The following is a 15179-nucleotide window of genomic DNA, read 5'->3' on the forward strand; positions in this document are numbered from 1 at the left end:
CCCCAAATGATCTTTAGAATCACTGTCAAGCTGCTGACCTCTAAAAACAGATCCACTGAAAATGCAAAATAAAACCACTACGCATACACAAAGTAATTAAAAAGAAATAACATGTATTGGAAAAATGTGGAAGAAATGTATCTGGTGAACCACTTTAGAAAACTGCTTGGCAGTATCTATTGTAACTGAACACACACATAAGCATAAACCCAGCAACTATACTCGTAAGGGCATCTCTGACAGAAACTCATGTACACACATACACACACACTCCCCCAAAAAACTGCTTTAGCATTATAATGCTCACAGCAATATTACTGTGAGAGGTATTTCAGTGGGTCCATTACCGCTGAACCACAAGGACAACTCCTAGAGCCTTTTCTTTTTCACTTTAACATTTCTTATAAGGTCGGCTTAGTATTGATGAACTGTCTTAGTTTCCGCTGTCTGAAAAGCTCTTTATTTCTCCTTCAGTTCTGGATGAAAATCTCGCTGTATAGAGCATCCCAGGTTGTAGAGTTCTTCCTTTCAGCATTTTAAATATATCATGCCACTCCCTTCTGGCTGGAAAGTGTCCGCAGAAAAATCAGCTGATAGCCTTCTGGGGAGTCCTTTGCAAGTGATTTTGTTTTTCTCTTGCTGAGTTTAAATTCTCTCTTTATCTATTGCCATTTTAAGTATAGCATGTCTCGCTTGGTATGGGACTCTTTGGGTTCATCTTGTTTGGGACTCCCTGTGCTTTCCTGGACCTGCACATCTGTTTCCGTCAGTCATAATTTCATCAAATACACTTTTGACTCTTTTCTCTCTTCTCCTTCTAGGGCCCCTATAATGCAAATGATAGTATACTCGATGCTGTCCCAGAAGTCCCTTACACGATCTTTTTAAATGTTTTTCATTTTGCTATTATGATTGGGTGATTTCTATTACTCTATCTTCTAGGTCACTTGTGTTTTTCTTCTGTATCATCTAATCTCTTGCTGATTCCCTCCAGGGTATTTTTTTTTTTTTCATTTCAGTTATTGTTTTCTTCAGTCTGGACTCTTTTTTATTTTCTAGTTCTTTATAAAATCCTCACTGGGTTCATCTATTCTTTCCTCCCATTCAATTAGAATTCTTATTACTAATGCTTTGACCTCTTTTATCAGGCAAATTATTTATCTCTGTTTCATTAGGGTTTTTCTGTTTTGATTTTTTTCTTGATCTTTCATTTGAAATATATTCCTCTGTCTTCTCATTCTGTTTAATTTTCTCTGTCTCTATGAAATTAGGTGAAACAGTTACCTATCCTGGCCTGGAAGGTGTATCCTTATGTGGATAAGTCTCTCTGCAGTCTCGGTGTGCCCAGTAGCTTTGGTGGAAGAGCTGGATCTGAAGTGAGCATGGGCTGCATCTTCTCCAGAGTGTGCTGGCAGCTACTGCCTTGGTGGGAGGCAGAACTGGAGCTGAAAGGGCCGTGGCCAGAGTCAGTCAAGTAGGGGCTTCTCCTCTGCTCACTGGCCATCACTGACCTCTTGAGGGCCAAGGTGCTGGGGCAGGAGCCCTGATGGAGCTGGGTTTCTCCTGAGTATGAGAGCATCTCTGCCTTGGTTTGGGATGTAGCCAGGCCCTCAGGGCCCAGGGCTGCACTTCTGTGTGGGTTTCACCTTTTCCTCCATGTATACACCTTGGTCACAGGCTGGGTGGGGACTAGAGTGGTTGGTGCCATGGCACTAAGCTGGCCCTACCCCACAGCAGCATTATTTTGGACAGCAAAAAACAGAAAATAACTCAAATGTCAATCAACAGTAGAATGTTTAAGTGAACCACTGTATACACAATGGAACGAATGAATACCAACTACACACAACATGGATGAATCTAACAAAGAGTGAATAAAGTAGACCGAAAAACATGTATTATTCAATTTATATAAAGTTGAAAACCAGGCAATACTGATGTATGGTGATACAAGTCAGACAAGCAGTTACCCTTGGAAGGAGTGGATATTGACGAGAAGGGGCATTAGAGGGCTTCTGGGGTGCTGGCTACATGCATGTCCTCACTGCATGAATACTTACGGGGCCACACGTTTGTGATCTGTGTGCTTGATTTACATGCCATGAGAATTTACATTTTAAAATCTCATATTTTATCTGCTTCATTCTTTAGAGGTGATAAATTGTCTCTTAAATGTAGGAGTATGTTAATTTGGACACAAAAAAACAATTTTCTTCAGTTTTTGAAACCAGCTCAAGGCTGGGGTGGTCTGCCTCATAATTTAGTAAACAAGTCAAAGGCTCTTCCTTAGATTGATGGACAGAGGCAGATCCCAAGAAGATGTTGACAAAGGCAGTTCTGCTGCCCACATGGCAGTGAACAGAGGGTCCCTGTCGGAGGAGTGGGATATACCTTGCAGCACCACATCTTTAAAATGTTGTTTAATCCTTTTGAGAGAAGAGATTTTACAAGTAGCCTGAAGCTTCTCTTCCTTACAATTTTTGCGAGTATTTTTTTGTTTTTGTTTTTGTTTTTTTTTTTTTTTTTTTGGTCTTTTTGCCATTTCTTGGGCCGCTCCCGTGTCATATGGAGTTTCCCAGGTCTAATCGGAGCTGTAGCTGCCAGCCTACGCCACAGCCACAGCAACGCGGGATCCGAGCTGCGTCTGTGACCTACAGCACAGCTCACGGCAACGCCGGATCGTTAACCCACTGAGCAAGGCCAGGGATCGAACCCGCAACCTCATGGTTTCTAGTTGGATTGGTTAACCACTGCACCACGACGGGAACTCCAGTTTTTGCAAGTTTTAATATAGTTAAACATATATACTTCTGAAATGGGACAGCTTTTAGGAATCCTGCACAACCTAATGTAAAACTCATTGTGATGGTTAATTTTATGTGTCAACTTGACTGGCCAAGAGGGGCCCAGATTGAATATTGTCCCTGGGTGTGTCTGAGGGAATATTTCTGGATGAGACTGGCATTTGAACCTGTGGACTCAGTAAAGTGGATCGGCCTCCCCACTGTGGGTGGGCTTCATCTAATCCACTGAGGGCTGAATAGAGTACATGATGGAGGAAAGAAGCATTCATCCCTTTTTTCCCTGTCCCATTGCTTGAGCTTGGACCTATCTCCTCTGGCCCTCAGACCGAGATGTACATCCTCAGCTCCCCTGGTTCTCAGGCCTTCAGACTTGGGTGGAATTACAGCACAGAAATCACTCATATCTGGGGGCTGATGGGCAAATTCTCAACTGTTTTTCAGCCACCGAGAAATGCTGCACACACCTGATTACTACATCCAACTATTCTTTGCCCCACTTCCCTGTTATTGGGGTGAATAAATATAATTAAGAATTTGAATACAGATCAAGTATTTTACGTTATTAAAGAATTACTATTAATTGCATTAAGTGCACAATGACAATATATTATGGCCATAAGGGAAACTGTTCTTTATTATTTGGAGATGTATGCTAAAGCATTTAGGCTAAATCACAGTGATAGCTAACTTACACTGAAATATATAATTATATATCTATGAAATTAATATGACAAACATTAATTTAAATCAGGTTAAATTAGGTGGGTTAGGTGGGTGTTTACTATACTACTCCATTTCCTATATATTTGTAAATTATAATTGCCACAAAGAGTCAATATATAAACATATTGCTATTGATTTAAAAAAACTTGCAAATTTAAAATGATACAATTTTTCAACAAGACGGCAAAAGGTTTTTTTATTTTTCCTGTGGTTTTTGTTTTGTTTTGCTTTTAATAATTGAGTTAACACCATAATGTGGAGAAATGTAAACATACCCCTACCCAAAATGTATACTGTCACAACCTTCTTCAAAGGCAGTCTGCCAAGTATCAAAAGCCTTAAAATGTTATAAACCCACCCTTTAATCCAATGATGCCACTTTTATGAATTTATCCTAAGAAAATGCTAGCTACGTGTAATAACATAATTTCAAAGATATTCATTACAGTATTATGATAGAAAAGCAGAGAAGACAACTAAATATTCAATAATAGGGAGCGGTAAGATAAACATGGCAAAATGCAAAAGAAATGCATTTGCTTACAGGAAAAGATATTGATAACATATTAGGTGAGGGGAAAAAAGTGGATACCAACAGCATTTTTCCTTCTGATAAGGAAAAATATTCTATTCATCCACAGAAGGTAGAGAAACAAAGGGAAATGGAGATATGTAAATGGATCATAAGTTACTTTTCTTTATATACATCTGCTTTTCAGATTTTCAAAGAATATGAACCATTTTGTCATAAGAAAAAAGTTTTTCAAAGAAAGAATTTTTTCCAATTTTGCCTACAAAAATATTTAAAAATATATATGATGCTTTTGTTGACAAAGAATAATCATAAAACCCCAAGTGCAATTCACCATATATTACTATTAAAATTTGTAACAATCTGTCTCCCTAGACTTCCTATCCTCACATCTCACACTACAGGTAAGTGTATATGTAGTTGCTTCCAGCTCTATACTTCTAAACAGTAAGCATCACTTCCTTCATTCTCACTTGAGCTAGTGGTTCCCTCATCAGTTTCCTCATTCTTATTACTGGCACCTCCCTGCAGCCAGGCTATATATCCACAGTCATATTTACCCCCTGTTCTCTTTCATCCACTATACAAGATTAGTCACTTTCAATCAGCCCTTCAAAATGTCTTTTCCTTGTTCATTCTCCCTTTCTTCCTGCTGCCACAACCCTAATCAAGTTATTAGGGCTTCACATCAGGATCACACCCATGGCTGCCTAATCTATGGCCTTGCTGCACCAATCCAAGCTCAAACCCATCCTCCATACCACTGGATAACTCAGAAAATCTTCAATAGCTTCCTACTGTTTTGTTGTTGTTGTTTTAAGGCCACACCCACAGCATATGGAAGTTCTCAGGCCAAGGACTGAATCTGAGCTGCAGCTGCAACCTACACCACAACTGCAGCTATGTCAGATCCTTCACCTCACTGCACTGGGCTGGGGATTGAACCCACGCCTAAACAGCGACCTGAGCCAATACAATTGGATTCTTAAACAATTGCACCACAATAAGAACTCTGGCTTCCTATTGTTTAGCAGAAATGCCAAAGTCCCAATTATCTTTCTAATTTTGTTACCCACACCCTGTAATATTTGGCAGACTCCTTGGCAAAGAGTGGAATTAAATAAACATTTGAAGAATGAGCAAGAAGTCTTCAATTCTGAGAGACTGTCTGCTCCCAAGCCCATCCCCAGGCCTTCCCTCCTATGTGGTCCTGCTTCCCAGAATCCTCAGCTGCCCCCCTCAATGCCTCCCCAGCTCCCACGCATCCCTGAGGCTCCTCAAGTTCCCTCTCCAAGGGAACTCGCCCAGCCACAGGGGTTGCTCCCTCCCTTCCATTTCCTGTGGCATTTGCTTTAACCACACAAGTGACCCTTGAGTGTGCTGACTTAGTTGGGTTTTTTTTGGGTTTTTTGTTTTTTGTTTTTTTTTTTTTACCTTCTGCATGCCTGTAAATCTGGTCTCCTGTATGAAATCTCAACTCCTTTAAGACATGGTCATTTTTATACCTTTTTGCTCATTCCAGTCACTGCAAAGTTTCACGGCCATTTTATTTAAACTGTAAGCATTCAATACACACCTGTTTAACATGAAGCAGCATGGAAAGTGTTAGGCAGAAGAAAAACCCATATCAACATTCAGGCTAGAAACAAAACTGACTACACCTAGACTTTCACATCCAGACAAAACATTACCTGCTATGTATCACTAGAAAAGTCTGCATTAAAAAAATGCAAATGCCTTAGACTGAGGCTGTTTTATACCGAGTCCCACTCTGCATACCATTCTAATACCACTGCCTAAGACCTTACGCTCCAGGCCACCTCACACCTGACACTCTTGAGATCTTTGCTTGGGTCAGGCTAGTTCCTTTGCCTGGAATGCTCCTCCTTTGCTCCACAACCCTCCTGCACCTTCTCCGTCTGATAAATATCTACACATCTTTTAAGGTTTTTGTTTCTATAGTTGATTTACACTGTTATGTCGATTTCTGCTGTATAGCAAAATGAGTACAACCCAAATATCACCATCTTCCTTCAATTAATGACCCTCTCTAGGAAGATATAATTAGCCCCACAACATCTTTCTTATAAGTAATGCTATATAATGCTTATCAACCATGTTGTGGATTTTTCTCTTTTTTATTACACTTAAGCACACATGGTGAGATAGTTAAGGACACGAGCCATGATTTATCCACTTTTATATCCCCAACACCTGACACTGTACTTAACATACAGTAATCAACTTCAGAAAAAGAAGGGAAATTGATTTTAACTCTTTTCAAAAACATAAGCCAGAAATGGACCCACTTTAGTCCTCCAGGACCCTTCTTTCCTCATCTGTTTCAGTTCCACTAGCTCTCTCTGCTGACAACACCCCTGTTACATCTGGTCTAAGGGGTACAATGAAGCATCTCTCCACCTCCCCCAGGCCACAAAAGAATCATCTACCTAACTAGTTTAGCAGAGAGAAGGTTGGGATATCTACAGGGAAGAAAAGTCAGGGAAAAGTCACAGAAAAGCAGCAAAGTAGTCAGGCTTAAAGGGTGCTTACTGCTGATCCATACTTAACTGAAAAAGTCCAGCCCTGGTGGAGACGCGCCCGGCACAGCCTCGGTGGCGCCCAACTCCCTGTTTCTCCCCCACAACACAGACTGCGGTGGAGAGTAAACAAGAGGTCCTCGGCATGCTGAGCCGAGGTGGATTTGTGCTGGTACCGCACTACCCAAGCCTGATGAGATCACCGGAACCTTTGCCAGATCCACAACCCCTTCCAGAAACTGCTGATCATTGTTTTCCTCAGGGACAGTTCCCCTCACATCATCCCGTCGGACTCTAAGCCACAGGGACTCTCACTCAAAGGCCATATAGTCCCAGCCACCCCAGGGGAAGACAACACTTCCCCATCTGGTCCCAAAGATCCCACCCCCATCTTTAGGCAGTCTGACACAGAAGCCCCACAGGTGTTTCTTCAGAACTCTGCACAGGCTTCTACCCTCTTTGGGTCTACCTGACCAATCTCATTTGTCCCCAGTGTAGACTTGCCTGCTACTGACATGGAGGAGCTGGAAAAGATACATCCTTCCAAAGCAGGACCTTAACCCAGCCTCACCAGCTACCACGTGGCTTCAAAAGATGGGCACAGCTTTTACCTGGAGCCTTCCCACTGGATCACATCAAAAGACAAGTAAGTATCCAAGATGCATCTACTGGGATGTTCTAAATTGCTCCCAGTTTCTGTCAGAAGGATGCCCACAGCTACTGCTGGTTTAGAAAATGGAAGTAGCACACAGATCCTGAGTTCAAAGAATGATTCTGACCTTACCAGCTCAAGCAGACAAGCTTTATCAATCTCTCTTTAGCAACCCACTCATAGGCTCTTCCGCAAGTGGGCTTCCAGAACTACTTCATTAGTTTCACCATATAGATCTTAAATGCACATCCCCAAAACATCTATGGTTCCCTCATACACCCCACATCCCAATCATGCGGGGCCAACATGCACAGCAACACACACTAGCCTAGGCAAGCAACAAATGCTTATCTGTTTTCTTGACTCTGAGAATCCAAAATCCTTTTCTACCTCAGAATCGCTATGCTATACTGACCTTTCTAGACAAAGAACAAATTTACAAAGAATTCTGCTCTTATATATAATCCAACCCACCTTGCAAATTTATTCCTTTTTCTCAAATTTTGCTCACACTTTTTGGCCACACCCACAGAATGTAAGTTCCCAGGCCAGGGATCAAACCCATTCCACAGCAGTGACCATGCCAAATCCTTAACCCACTGAGCCACCAGGGAACTCCATGTTTTGCTCATATCGTTAACCATTTTCTCTTGAGTCTTTGTCCCTTTGAATTAATTTCAAGCATTTATGAAATCAATATCAAATGCATATCAGGTACATAGCTAATGCATATAACTTTCGGATAAGTTTTTCATTGAATCTTTACAATTTTTTATAACATTATGGAAATGTTCAAATATATACAAAGTAGAGTGGATAGTATAATAAACCCAATATTCCATTTTCTAATGGCAAAAATCATCATAGTGCCCACTTATTTTTCCTATCCCACCAAAAATGGATTATTTAAAAGCAAATTTCAGATACTATTATCTCATCTGTAAATATTTCAGTGTCTATTTAAAAAGAAAAAGGCTTTTTAGAAAAAGCCTTTCCATATGCATAAAACCATTACCCAGCCTAAAAATCAATAACAATTCCTTAATGTCACATAATCCTATCAGTACTCAAATTCAGATTTCTCATTTTTTTTTTAATAGTAACACATTTGATGAGGAAAGTGATGCTCACAGAATTAGTAGCTTCTTAAGCCATATATTTGGTACAGAGTAGAATATGTTTCTCACTTGAAGACTTGGTCCTCTTTATATAGAGCACAGCTACCTTTTCACCATGTTCGGAAAAGGTCCACACATGTACCTTTAAAAATGATCTTTATAAAAATGGCCTTCTCTTTTATTTGAATTCTTGAATGCCAGTTTAATAACCTTAAAAGTAGCTCAGTGTTTGGGACCTGAGGTATTTATTATAACTTTTATTAGAGTATTAGTCATTCAGTGCCCAACACCACAAAGTAGGTGAAAGGAAAAGAAACTAAGGAAATAGATTTGTGTGATGTCTGTTGTGATGTCGTATCTACTCTTATTCACACTGAGGCCTCCTCAAGGGCACCACGGTTGTAGTATGAAGGTGGTAACAAGAACCACATTCTACCAGGGACAGCCAAGGACAGTCCCCTCCGGATGAATGAAGGATTACTAAGATGTTCAGAAAGGGCTTTAAACTTCTTAGGAGGAAAAGCATCTGTGTCATCAAACTGCATAGGTCAATCCTGGCAAGGTAAATGGATTGTCAGACTAAATCCCCCAGCAACTCCTTTTCCATACCTACCACATGAGACAAGAAATTAAAATATAAACCACGCGCCCATCACAAACAATTGCCTACAAGTATCTGATGTGTTAAAAAAAAAAAAAAAGATAACTGTCAAGGATCTCTTTTATAAGTCTGAAGTAAAGATACTTTGGGGGACTTTTTAAAAATATAACAATGAAATAAAGAGCTGCTCTTTTAAAAGTTACAGAATACAAATCAAACAAGGAACAAAATAGTTTCCTTTATACTGACCTTCAAAAATATTGTTCTAAGCTCAGCTGGATCTGCTCTCTTGGTTAAAGCCACCTATAAATAAACATAAAAATGTTTATATTATTAGAACAAAGCTGAGAAATCAAGCTAGCAGACTGAAAGAAAATAATCTCCAGGTTAGAAATTAGTGGACTTCAGTTTTATACTTGAAGCTCTAAACTTCTGCAGTACATAAACTACTTTCTGGATTTTAAATCTGACCTTTTATGTGGTTTATAGAATGATTTGAGAAATCAATAAAGCTCCTAATACATAGTGTTTAATATACATCTCTTTTTTTTTTCAAAATTAAGAAAAAAAAAGTCAAAACTGATTTTTAATCACCTTGGCATTTTAAACAACACTCTAGAGAGACATCAACTCTTTCATAGAGAAATATTAAACATTAAAGTTCAACTTGTTTGTTAACTGTGCAAGAGAACTTAGTTCTTAAAGAAGATATGTACAAGGCAAATAATATTAACAAACAGAAGGGAATTTCTGTTTGCTATTTGAATTTGTTTGTTCCCACAGTTCCACAATGGACAAGCATGAATGCCCAGCTATCGGGTCACTCCAGGCCAAGTCTCCTCCTCTTCCCGATTTTTAAGAAACCAGAAGTCTCCAATTGTACAGCACACAGAAATATAAGCATTGTTTTGTAGTAGCTTTAAATGGAATATATTCTATAAAAATGTTGTACACCTGAAACGAATACTATAAATCAAATATACTTCAAGAAAGAAAAAAAAAAAAAGAAATCAGAAGTCTACAAATGTATCATTATTATTCACCACATTCTAGACTACAAGGAGCTATGGTTACCTTTCAAGAGCAAAATGTGACAGATTAGCTCAGAATAGGTGTTGTGCTTAATTCTCCAACCCACAAAGTCCAAAAACATCACTGGGGAAAAAGAAGACAAACTTGAACATGGCTGCCCCAGGCCAACACAAAAGAGTCCTTATGTGGAACCAAACAGTGGGCTTATTCAGTGTCCCATCACCCAATCCTGCTGGCAAAAACCATCATGAGACTGAATTCTTACCAAACACAGCGTCACCCCATGATACAGCCAAGGAGGGGTTCCTGGAACCACCCCAATACTGGAGCCATGTCGCTATCCATGGGGAGATTTATGCAAATTGTTCTAAATCCCTTCTGTGTGTTTGCAAAGACTCTTCTGAGGTCTTTGGACAATGGGTTCTCTGTCTCTAAATATGTAACTGCCTGAGCTTCTTGGCCCACCACTGCCAGGAGTAATTTTATTAACTAATCACTGGAATGGGAGAGGTAGTTTTTCTGAAATGAGTTAGTTGGTTACCTTGTTTCCCAAAGCAAGACTGATAAGGCTTTTAACTTCAGCTGAGTGCTTATAACCGCCAATGTTATTTTTATCCATAAAACTCTGTAATCTTTTTAAAATGCGGAATTAGTGTTCTCTGCTGTTCAATTAATAAGGAAAAAATAGACTGCTAACCAACTTAAGATTGAAGATAATGCAGACCTAAAAGGCTCAGAAGATTCTTCCTTTCAGGTCTATATTTGAGAAAGGTGGGGGTAGGACAAACTCTGTTGGAGAACCTGGGACAGCATAAAACTCCTCCATCCTCTTCTTTAAGAGCAAAGACATTCCCTCCTAGATCTACATCTCAAGACCATCAGTAACATTTTTTTTTAAAAGGCATATGGTGACCTCTTCGCACTTAATTCAGTTTCTTTTCCAAAGCAAAGGTAATTTTCACAAAGTGTACTATTCTTGCTCCAGCTGGATAACACAACCTTTAAGACCAAATTAATTCATAACTACCATGCACTTTGGGAAGTCTTCCTGGGCAGTGCTAGTTCAGAGTGAACTTCCTGGGCCTAAATTCCCACAGCATTCTTCTGCTTGCTGATCCCAGATGCCGTCAGCACTCTCCCCCAGGACTACACCTCTGTGAGGAAAAGCAAGCTTTAACTCTCCCAGGATGGAGGGCACAGGAGAAAATGATTCTATACGGCCCAACACTTCTAAGTCCTGTTATCGAAAGTGCACAGAACACTTCAGAGTTTGCAAAGCAAGACTAGTACCTCATTGGATCCTCAAAACAAATGTGAGACTTGGAGAGATCCCATTATTGCCCCCCATTTTACTGAAAGTGAAACCAAGACTCAGAAAGGGTCACTCATTTCCCCAAAAGTCAGATTTAGTGCCAATTTGTGCTTACATTTCTCTCTCTCTCTCTTTTTTTTAGAGCCACACCTCTGGCATGAGGTTCCCAGGCTAGGGGCCAAATTGGAGCTGCAGCTGCTGGTCCACATCACAGCAACACGGGATCCAAGCCTCGACTGCACAGCTCACGACAACATCACATCCTTAACCCACTGAGCCTCAATGGGAACACCCTCTAAGTGTTTTCTAACCTGAGATTCAGATGCCAAATCTTTAATCCCCCAGTGTGTTGGTCTTCTCACTGAGCCACATTATAGGGAACTTCAAACTGACCGTAACTTATGTTAACCGCTAATCAATAGAGCACATACCTAAAAATCAAGAATCTCCCAGTTTCTCCTAATACCACCAACTTGTAGTATCCGACCAGTGATGTGATTAAGAATATAGCTTCAGAAAAAAGAGAATGTGGCTTCTGGAGTTCCTGTCATGGCACAGCGAATCTAACTAGGAACCCTGAGGTTGCAAGTTCCATCCCTGGCCTTGCTCAGTGGGTTAAGGATCTGGCGTTGCCATGAGCTGTGGTGTAGATTGCAGACACGGCTTGGATCTGATATTGCCGTGGCTGTGGTGTAGACCAGCAGCTGTAGCTCCGATTGGACCCCTAGCCTGGGAATCTCCATATGCCGCTGATGCAGCCCTAAAAAGCAAAAAAAAAAAAAAAAAAAAAAAAAAGAAGAGGAAGAATATGGCTTCAATGTCAGACAGTCCTTGGCTGGGAGACAAGCCTGACCTCTAAACTCACTAGCTGTGTGACACTGAGCTAGTCCCCAATCTCTCTTCCTTACTCCCTAGTCTTCACACACTTTGGATGCTACTTACTTAGCAATCCAGAAGAGCTTCAAGGTGGCCCTTCTGAAAAGGTATGGTATAACACTAAAGTAGGTGGTATGTGTGTGTGTGTGTTCTTATTACCTGGTCATAAGAGATATATACAGCATCTTCCTATACTCTTTATGAGAGTGCAAAGATGGAATGATATTTTATGAGCAAGGTTTTAAAATGCTTTCCTCATCTATAAAATGGGCAGTCCTAGATGGTTAAAAGGGTGTTCAGAGATAATTACATAAATTGCTTACCACCAAAAGGGCCACACAATTAAAGAACTCAAAAAATGGTATCTATTATTTATCAGAAAGTCTATATTCTACCATGCTTATTCTTTTAAAAGTCTAAATGATGAGTAACCTGGTTCACAACTTGAGAAGGGAGAAATTAAAAGGAGAGAGAAAAACTCATAGGTCTTCAAAAACATTCACCAAACCACTGAACAAACATTGAAATCTTCCAAACTCTTGTTCCTGCTATCCTAGGCCCATCCAATGTCACTTCTTGACAACAGACCCAAAGTTCCAGGTGCAGCAAATGGCTAGTGACCATTATGGAATTTCCCTGGGACCTGCTGAAATACATTTTAGGTCCTGGGCTCATTTTAATGACATATAATCAACTATGGTCCAATAGCGGAATAGATTAAAAAACTTGCTCCCAGCCTCCTGGGCCTTACCTCCACACTAATTCCACCTATTTCCCCAGTGCTGAATGGCTATTCAGATTTTCCACTTCTACTCCTACCTCCTATTCTTTTTTTTTTTTTTTTTTTGTCTTTTTGCTATTTCTTTGGGCCGCTCCCACGGCATATGGAGGTTCCCAGGCTAGGGGTCTAATCGGAGCTGTAGCCACTGGCCTACGCCAGAGCCACAGCAACGCGGGATCCGAGCAGCGCGTCTGCAATCTACACCACAGTTCACGGCAACGCCAGACCGTTAACCCACTGAGCAAGTGCAGGGACCGAACCCGCAACCTCATGGTTCCTAGTCGGATTCGTTAACCACTGCGCCACGACAGGAACTCCCTACCTCCTATTCTTATCTTCCTGTTGTGGCATCATTTGCAGTGAAGGAAGAACACATACACAGCTCTACTGAAGACAACATCAAGCTACATTTAGAAGTGCCAGCGTTCTGAAGGTGTACTGAGATAGAGTCTATCTGTCAGCAAAACCAACAGCCAGAACAGCCAGCAAGTTCTCTGAGCTGGAAAAAAAGGGAGCCAAGAAATGTGGCCTCCCTTTTTAAGCTAACTCAGAATACCTGCTCAGCAAGTGCATGCTGCATCACCTGACAAGCCTTAGTTCATTGGGCTTTAGAAGATTTATCAAACTTTACATTTTTTCCAGAAGGCTGATTTTCACTGTTTTATATATATATCTATATTTTCATGTACTAATAGTATGTAAATATTTACAGCTTCTATGCTTACAATCTAATTGCCTGATCTGCTTTATCATTACTCTTCAGAATTCGCATTTATAAGAATAGATGCCACCATTAAATAAAATTCTTACATCGAGTTTTAAATAAAGTAATTTTCAAACACAGGGAGTAAATCACCAAGAAGAAAAAGCATTCTTGGCAGAGGTCTATGAAAAATTACTATTTGTTACTTAATTCAATACAAAGGAGAACTGTATACACAAGCAGATAACATTCACACCAAATGGAGTTTGAGAGAGAAACAGCGGGGTGGGGGTGGGAAGTATGGACTGCTAGAACTGGAAACGCTATGCATTATATTTTTTTCTATAAACTGGGAGAAGTTTATCTTAATGATGTGACAGAAATTTCAGGTCAGTTCCACAAATCTATGTTCCACAGGACAAAATTTGAGGATCATCGAATATGTAAAATTTTTGATAAAACACACATTACATATAACAGATAAATAGGTTATCAATAGCATTTGCAAAATATATATACTAGCTAGGCACACCCAAGATGAAAAAAACAAACAAACAAACAAACAAAACCAGCCAATGGTAACATAACTTCAGTGACTGGTTTTAAAAATGGGGTAGTGGGACGCATGGCAAGGAACACCAGAAAGATATCTTTCAAGACAAACAAATTCTCTCATTTTAATATGAGTTACAGCAGACACTAGATAAGATTTTTTGACATGCAGGAATATTTTTAAAATCAACTTTCTTACATGGGAATCAAGGCTCAGTTACAGGCTCATTACACTAACAAATGGCAAGTGGTACAGAATGGTGCACCAAAATATTTGCTGGGTCTAACAGAGGATGTTGAGAGGAACATACAGAACCTGCATAAAATCAGGGACACTATTTTAAGAAGAAAATATTTTAAAAAAGAAAAGAAAAGAAAAGCTCTTCTCTTACATTAGGAAGTTCTAGAGATGTAAGACATGACCTCCTCACAGGCTTCTTATTCCTCCACATCCCCAGCTCTGGCAAAGCTCAGAAACTAAGTGCTCTCATTATGTTCATTAAAGAAGAAAGTCTTCCAGGTGAGTAAATCTTTGCAAGGAAAACAGGTAGTTCCTTTTAGGCCAACGGAAATGCAAATTCTCACACCCTACCAAATCAGAAACTCTGGGAGTGGGACTAGGCAATCTAGGGTTTAACAAGACCTCCAGGTGATCCCAATGCTTTGAAATTTAAGAACCCGCAGCTTTGGCTAATGTCCAATTCTGCAGGATTAGGACCGAGATTCTTGGTCCTAGTTGCATAATCGTGTTACCTAAAGGACTTTTAGGTTTTACCAATGCCCAGGTTGATCAAATTAGACTGCAAAGGTCAAGTGAATTAGAATCTCTGGAATGTATACCTTTAAAGCTTCATCCTGAGATTAAGATAGGCAGGGTTGAGAACCACTGGGCTATACAGAATCCTGGAGGCCAAGCCTCCGCTTGCTATTTCACCAAGTACACAACACAGGCT

The 15179-nt window shown here is 40.1% G+C and overlaps 1 protein-coding gene across 7 annotated transcripts in view; it reads right to left on the reverse strand.

The window, feature by feature from the left end:
• The window catches only part of SLC25A13 (solute carrier family 25 member 13), a 199186-nt gene that overhangs the window by 159164 nt on the left and 24843 nt on the right, over nt 1–15179 (reverse strand). For 3 of the 7 annotated variants that reach the window (XM_003130160.5, XM_021102403.1, XM_005667626.3), the window contains exon 2: nt 9220–9273. In XM_003130160.5, the coding sequence (XP_003130208.3) occupies nt 9220–9273 (54 nt within the window). Of the gene's footprint in view, nt 1–5493; nt 8434–9219; nt 9274–14618; nt 14694–15179 lie in introns of those variants that run through there. The other 4 variants (XM_021102399.1, XM_021102398.1, XM_021102401.1 and 1 more) reach the window with 3 other exon arrangements.

The sequence above is a fragment of the Sus scrofa genome, chromosome 9 (genome assembly GCF_000003025.6).
Source record: "Sus scrofa isolate TJ Tabasco breed Duroc chromosome 9, Sscrofa11.1, whole genome shotgun sequence".
Classification (NCBI taxonomy): Eukaryota; Metazoa; Chordata; class Mammalia; order Artiodactyla; family Suidae; genus Sus; species Sus scrofa.